General features: G+C 41.9%; 2 protein-coding genes across 6 annotated transcripts in view; one reads left to right on the top strand and one right to left on the bottom strand.

The window, feature by feature from the left end:
* tsc2 (TSC complex subunit 2) overlaps window positions 1-4,538 on the bottom strand; it is a 44,702-nt gene extending 40,164 nt beyond the window's left edge. For all 3 annotated transcript variants that reach the window (XM_043240946.1, XM_043240953.1, XM_043240960.1), the window contains exons 1-8: window positions 4,387-4,538; window positions 3,182-3,336; window positions 3,006-3,092; window positions 1,528-1,638; window positions 1,304-1,451; window positions 967-1,084; window positions 500-548; window positions 1-116 (exon numbers count right to left, since the gene is read on the bottom strand). The exon at window positions 1-116 is cut by the window's left edge and continues 10 nt beyond it. In XM_043240946.1, the coding sequence (XP_043096881.1) occupies window positions 1-116; window positions 500-548; window positions 967-1,084; window positions 1,304-1,451; window positions 1,528-1,638; window positions 3,006-3,092; window positions 3,182-3,316 (764 nt within the window). In that variant the 5' untranslated portion in view covers window positions 3,317-3,336; window positions 4,387-4,538. The remainder of the gene's footprint in view (window positions 117-499; window positions 549-966; window positions 1,085-1,303; window positions 1,452-1,527; window positions 1,639-3,005; window positions 3,093-3,181; window positions 3,337-4,386) is intronic.
* Window positions 4,539-4,852: 314 nt separating this feature from the next.
* nthl1 (nth-like DNA glycosylase 1) overlaps window positions 4,853-7,500 on the top strand; it is a 4,912-nt gene continuing 2,264 nt past the window's right edge. Inside the window, exons 1-5 of one of the 3 annotated variants that reach the window (XM_043251823.1) lie at window positions 4,853-4,893; window positions 5,032-5,231; window positions 5,436-5,668; window positions 5,742-5,912; window positions 5,990-6,149. In XM_043251823.1, the coding sequence (XP_043107758.1) occupies window positions 4,868-4,893; window positions 5,032-5,231; window positions 5,436-5,668; window positions 5,742-5,912; window positions 5,990-6,149 (790 nt within the window). In that variant the 5' untranslated portion in view covers window positions 4,853-4,867. Of the gene's footprint in view, window positions 5,232-5,435; window positions 5,669-5,741; window positions 5,913-5,989; window positions 6,150-7,500 lie in introns of all 3 variants that reach the window. The other 2 variants (XM_043251895.1, XM_043251758.1) reach the window with 2 other exon arrangements.

The raw sequence follows: 7,500 nt of genomic DNA, 5'->3' as shown, positions 1-7,500 counted from the left end.
GATTCACAGAACTCCTTCACGTTAACCGTTCGGCACAGAGTGATGATGAACACCGTCAGAGAGTCGGAGGGCAGGCAGTTATAACACACCACAGCGTCTAACACCTGCAGCGCAACCTACACACACACACACACAAACACACACAAACACACACACACACACACACACACACACACACACACACACACACACACACACACACACACACAGACACACACACAGACACACACACACAGACACAGACACACACACACACACACACACACACACACACACACACACACACACACACACACACACACACACACAGAAACACACAGAAACACACACACAACACACAAACACACAAACACACAAACACACAAACACACACACACACACAAACACACACAAACACACACACACACAGGGAAACAGATTCAGCTATCACAGCTACAGTGTTGATTCTGCAAGACTAAGCCAAACTTTACTTCTTTTTTTTCCCCTCTTTTTTTTTTACCTCGATATCTGTGGAGGAAGTCGTCCGGTTACACAGAAGGCAGACATTCCTGAGAGAAACAAAGTAGTGATGTTAGAGCATGCGAAAACTCTCTTATATGTGTTTTTATTTTAACATTTTAGCGAAATCAAACTATATACAAATACATTTACACGTAGAGATATTTACCCCAGCTTTCAAAAACTTTCAAAAAGATTTTGTATTAATTTGTTTTTAAATACTTTGTTAATTATTATTGCACATTATTGCATATTATTCTACTTCAAAATATTTTTAAAATGCACTTTATTCTGGTGATCAAAGCTAATTTTCAGCATCATTACTTCAGTCTTCGGTGTCACATAAAATGATTTTAATAGGCTGATTTGATTTGAATCAGCATTTATTTGAGACGGAAATCTTTTGTAACATTATAAATGTCTTTACCGTCTTGTTTGGCAATGTGAAATGCGAGTGTGTTTTCTTACTGGACCATGATGGAGACGTTCTCATCCAGGTAGCAGGAGTTGAATTTGACCAAGTTCACGAGGACATGCAGGAAATCTGATGACAGGCCGATGTCCATCCACAGCAGAACAAACCGAGCTTGAGAGAGAAAACGCACGCGAACAAATATCACAATATGATTCTACACAAAAAAAACAGCAGCTCAGACTTCTGTTAAACATCTTCTTGGAGAACCAAACAGTTGCCGGTAGCCATTGACTTCAATAGCATTTTTTCCAAAGACAACCGTTCCTTTTTTTTTATGTGCACTGTCACTTTAAGAACGCAATAATGCATCCAAGCGTGTGTGAACCGTACCGATCTCCTCCTCCAGGTAGGTGATGTCCTTCCCGTTCTCCGTGAGGGCCTTGAACACCTCCAGTCTCTCGGCCAGATCTTCGTTAGAGGGCTGATAGTCCAAGATGATCTTGAAGAAGTACGCTCTGAGCGGCCCCAAGCACTCGCCCTGCACAAGAAGATCACGAGGAACACATGAGCGCTGTTCACCTTGCACACTGTGATTCGTAGTCAACAATCTGCACCTGTCCCTGTATGATGGCCCTCAGCAGCACCAGTACAGCGTGATGGGCTTCGGGCGGCTGCTCGGGCTGCATCAGGTCCTCCACGGCCTTCCACACGGCCTCCACCGCATTCTGAAACACGAATAACGCCGTTATAAACAAACGGCGTTACTAACAGTTACTAGCTACTAGCTAACAGTTAATAGTTACTAGCTATTTTTTTCCAGTCACGAGTAATCAATGTTTCCTTGTTACATCGCAGTTACCGTTACTGACCATAAAACACGGCGTTACTATAATTTATTCTAGGCTCGGTTCATCTTAATGGACGCGCGGTGTAACGTAACTATATTTGGAGTAACGTTACCATAAACTCTCGCGTGAAGGCGCTCGTGTCGCCGACGCTTTGACACACACACACACACACACACACACATATACACGCGCGCAAAGAAAGACACGGAGCTAGAGAGTCTCCCACAAAACGCAGAATTAACGCGCTACACGTAAACGACACTCTTTGTTGTATTTTCCTGTCGAAATAACGGAGTATCTTCGGAGCTCCTCAGCTTTTCACAACCGCCGGTTTCTCTGGAAGTGGGCGGGACTAACGCGCTAGCGACAACCTCATTGGCTGGCGCTCACCTATTGCCGTCCCCGTTTTGGTTTCAGCAAATCAATTCGAGCGAACGCAGACAACGTGATTAATATTCATGAGCCCAGCATCTTATTAATCCAAGTGCGTTTCATATTGCTATTAGCAAAATAATTCGTAGTATCACAATTTTGTTTATGCCAATTATTTTTCGTTTTTCTCCTTTTTTTTTAAAGAAACGCATATATGCATTCGTGGTTACTCTAATTACCCTATCGGCTTATAATGCCAAATTGACACAATATCATAAAATAATATTCCAAGGTCTCCATAGACACCTTCGATAGATACTCCTTAGATACTATGCCAAGGTGTCTATAGAGAGTTAATAATATTTACAATAATATATTGAATTTGATATGTGTTTCTCACATTGTCCCACATGAAAAGATTTGTGTACAATGTTTTATAATAATATTTTTTTCTATTTAGTGTCCTTTTAATATATTAATATTGGGGACGTCCAAGTTATTTGACATATTTGAACAGTTACTTTCCCTGGTAATTGGTTACTTTTATAATGATGTAACAGTTACTATTTGTGGGAAGTAACTAGTTATTATAACTACCTACTTTTTTTTTTTAAATAGCGTTTAAAAAATCCCTACTGCAAATATTTCAAAACTTCATTTTTCATTGGTAATATGCATTGCTAAGGATGTCATTCGGCTAACTTTAAAGGTGATTTTCTTAATATTTCTGGCACCCTCAGATTCCAGATTTTCAAACAGCCGTATCTCAAATAAATACTGTCCCGTCCTAACAAACCGCGCAACAATGGAAATAAGATCTATTCAGCTTCCAGATTTGTGGTGACATATGCGAGCAGGCGGATGCTCCTCACCTCCTCAAACTTCTTGGACTTGGCGAGATCGCACACGTGGTTGATGACTCTGATCCGGTGCTGGAGAGGGTACTCTGGAGTGAGTTCCTGAGCGACAGAAAGAGAGGGATTGCATGAGGAACGCGAGGTCACGGAGACGTGTGGATGGTGTGAATGATTATCGGAGCGGTTCTGACCGTCAGGATGTCCGTCGTGATGATGAACTCGGACGGTTTGCTTTCGGTCTGTTTACTGTGGGGCCGAGTCGGACCGAGGCCAAACATCCCCTTGAACCGGTCCCGCAGAGACTCTTTACTGGGCTGTTTATTCATCTTCACTCCTGCGAGAGACCCTGAATGAGAGAAGGAGAGATACTTCAAACCTCCTGGAGCTGGACAATGAGCACAAAAGAGGAACTGTAGGCTGATACATAAACTAAAAAATATATAAGAAGAATTATATATATATATATATATATATATATATATATATATATATATATATATATGTTTTTATTTTATTTATTTATTTATTTTTAATTTAATTAATTAATTTAATATTTTTAAATATATTTATACTTTTGATCTAGAGTTAAAATTATTTAGAGTTATATATTTTTTAATTCTGCTATTATTATTCTTGGGTTTAATCAGTTTTTTCTTTCTTTTTTCATACTCGTTTTTTTTCTGCATTTTTAATGCATCTTAAAAAACTACAAACACTTTTTAAAATATGCTATTTATTCTGTTTTACATATTCTACCTTTATTCTGCTTTACATATTTTGCCTATATATCATCTTCATTATGATGACACCTTAAGAGAATGTGCATTAATGTTTTCAAATTTCTCACGTCATTAAAGAAAGATTACACATATATCGATATTTCGATATTGAATTTCTTGTAGTGGGTCCCTGGGTCTTAAAAGATTGACAACTCCTTCTTTTAAGTCTTTTATATGTAATTTTGGTGTCTCTCTGTGGCATGTAATTTCTAGTACACTAAACCTCAGGAGATTTGAGCACCTCACCTCCTCAAGACCTCAAAACACTTCTGCTAAACCATAACTCATCCGCAGGATAATCAACAGTGCATTTCTATGATATATCGCCTCTTCTGACATAAAAACATGGCAAGAAAACAATGCACAGAAGCCAAACGTCTGACACCTCGTGACAGTCCAGTTCAGTTCAGCTCATGCACAAAAAAGCCTGCTTTTAAAAATGCGCCAAGTGACTGTGACTGAGACAATCAATATCTGAAAACAAACACGCCAAATACTCCCTGTAAATACACGCAGATCTCCGATGTGGTCAAATAAACAAGATAAAATAAATAAATAAACCAGTATCAATTCATAAACAACATGCCAGTGCAGCAAACAAACGCGCTGTTATTTACCGTCTGCGGATGAAGAAGATGGGACGTCCTCGAGAACATATAACTAAAAGATAAAACTGAATCGCTCCCGATTTATGCATTTATTTGTCACGCAGTGTCTCAGCCAACAGAAGTGCCCCTGCTCTCACCAGCCCCCTTTACTGCCCCCCGGAAGTCATGCTTAACACACAGGCATACACTTCCTACAAAAACACGTCACGTGATCGCCGACTGATGGGAATTGTAGTTCTATGAGCCGCGAGAGCGCGTTCACTTTACAAGCGCCGGCGGTGTTCCGAAACTACACACGATAACCGCTTAAGAAACTGACGAGTCTGACTCAGAGAATCGGTTCTTTCGAACAGTTCGTTTTGAATGAACCAGTCAAGCGGTCGATTCCGTGATTCAGAATTCTCCGTTCACTGCAATTCAGATAATTCATTGAAAAGATTCGACTCAGAAGAATGATTCATTCAGGAGTCGGGCATCGGTAGTCGACAGCATGGACAGGGATGTTGTGCTCAGGAGGTGTGTTTTTTAGCAAACATTGAGGTTATATTTTTGACATTAAGTCAGGTAATGTCACCTAATGTTGGCACCGGCCCGGAGTTTATGTATTTATACATTCAATCGTTTGAGTCTAAGAATGAACTCTCCATATTTCAGCGAATCAATAGCTGTATTAGACGCTTGTGCGACTGAAGCTATGGCGATAAGTAATGCAAATAAAGGAGGAATTCGCAGATTAAGATCCAGAATGGCTCAAGGGCTCAGATCAGAAGATGGTCCTCCAAAAGTGAAAGCAGAAGTTCACGAACAGAGCATTTCATTCGCTGCACTGGAAACACATGCAAAAGCTCCTGCAGGTGAGGAAAAAATAAATAAATAAATATATATATATATATATATATATATATATATATATATATATATATATATATATATATATACATTTTTAAAATGTAATTTCATATCATTTTTACAAATTTTATGTAATTATTTTTACATAAAGTACGCTTTTTAAAATATTATTACTATTTAATAGTGTTCTGTTTTGTACAATAACACAGCCACAAAAGTGAAAGAAGAAACAGATCGAGCCCCTTTGACGTCACATAGTAAACCAAGGCGGGGCCATGTGAAGGTGGAGTATGAGGAAGAGGCGGGGCTAAAAAGGCAGCGCTGGGAGCCGTGTGATTGGATAACACAGCTGTCATTCATCAGGGAGATGAGGAGCAAGCGGGATGCTCCCGTGGACCAAATGGGAGCGGAGAAATGCTACGACCCCGAGGCCCCACCTGAGGTGAGCGAGAACCAATCGCAGGTCACCCGAGGCGACCAACAGCCAATCAAAAAATACTTGGTTCTTTTCTCAGGTGCGTCGCTACCAGGTGCTGATCTCCTTAATGCTGTCCAGCCAAACGAAAGATCACGTGACGGCCGGCGCTGTGCAGAGACTGCGCGAGCACGGGCTCACCGTGGACGCCGTACTCGAGATGGACGACGAGACTCTGGGTAAACTCATCTACCCCGTGGGCTTCTGGAGGGTAAACGACGCAAATACACGCAGGTATAATCAGAGCAACGGATTTCAACAGTCAGAAACTCACCAGCTCGTTTTCAGACAAAGGTGAAGTACGTGAAACGGGCCTCGGCTCTGATCCGGCAGGAGTTCAGAGGAGACGTCCCCGACACGGTGGAGGGTCTGATGCGTCTGCCGGGCGTGGGCCCTAAGATGGCCCACCTGGCCATGGACATCGCCTGGGGCCGGGTGTCAGGCATCGGTGAGGGGAAGTAAAAGGACTAGCTGTTCTGATTCTGACATCAAAGAACAACATTCTAGATTAGAACACCGTAGCACAGACCTGGGCAAACTACGCCCGCGGGCCACATCCGCCCTTTGGTTGACTTTGACCGCCCGCGTAAGGTTAATTGGAAATTACAAAAAAGGCTGCATTGCTTTTATTTTGAAGTTGTTTTTTTACATACACAATGACGCAATACGTATAGCAACAGGTGCGCGCAATTGACGTGGTGATTGCAGCCCCCAGAAATGTCCGCTCATGCAAAAAAAAGAAAGATAGATGCCGAAAACAGGATTTTCAACAAAAATTGGACTGTTAAGTATTTTTTTACCGAAGTCGGAGGTAAAGCCGTGTGTTTGGTTTGCGGGGAGGAGATTGCCGTGTTTAAGGACTACAATATGAGTCGGCATTACGACAAGAAACACTCTGAAAAATACAAGAACTTGTCTGATGCTGAGAGGGCACGGACATCCAAAGCTTTGCTAGCAAAGTTGCAAAAGCAGCAAGGCTTTTTTACTAGGCTTCACACATCCAGGGATGCAGCAACCAGGACCAGCTTTGTGATATCCCACAAAATAGCTAAAAACAGTAAGCCGTTTTTGGAGGGAGAGTTTGTCAAAGAGTGCATGGTGGACTCTGCTGCACTAATATGCCCTGAAAAAAAAGGCGCATTTGAGCAAATCCTGCTGTCCAGGCGAACCGTGACCAGGAGGATCGAGGACATTGCGGCGAACCTGGAGTTTCAGCTGCAACGTGAAGTGGCAAATTTTGACTTTTTCTCATTGGCCTTAGACGAGAGCGGTGATGTCCACGACACAGCCCAGCTGCTCGTATTTGTCCGGGGGATAACGGACTTCAAGCTCACAGAGGAGCTGGCAGCAATGCGGTCGATGAAAGGGACAACGACAGGGAGTGATCTTTTTACAGAGGTAAATGCGTGCATGGACACTCTGGGATTGAAATGGGAGAGACTGTCAGGTGTCACAACAGACGGTTGTCCAAATCTTACAGGGAAAAATGTCGGACTTTTGAAACGCATGCAAGATAAAGTGACAGAAATCGATGCAGATAAAAAATTGGTGTTTTTGCATTGTATTATACACCAACATGTGTTGTGCAAGTCAGTGCTAAAAATCAACCATGTTACTGATGTTGTTACTAAAATAATAAACTTCATCAGGGCGCGGGCAATGAATCACAGACAGTTTGTCGCTCTTTTGGAGGAGCATGAGACTGAGCATAGTGACATCGGCTACCACACAGCTGTCAGATGGCTCAGCCTGGGGAAAGTGTTGAAGAGGGTTTGGGACTTGAAAACAGAGATTCAAGA

This window comes from Puntigrus tetrazona, chromosome 1, assembly GCF_018831695.1.
Source record: "Puntigrus tetrazona isolate hp1 chromosome 1, ASM1883169v1, whole genome shotgun sequence".
Lineage (NCBI taxonomy): Eukaryota > Metazoa > Chordata > Actinopteri > Cypriniformes > Cyprinidae > Puntigrus > Puntigrus tetrazona.
This window is presented reverse-complemented; position numbering and strand designations above follow the sequence as displayed.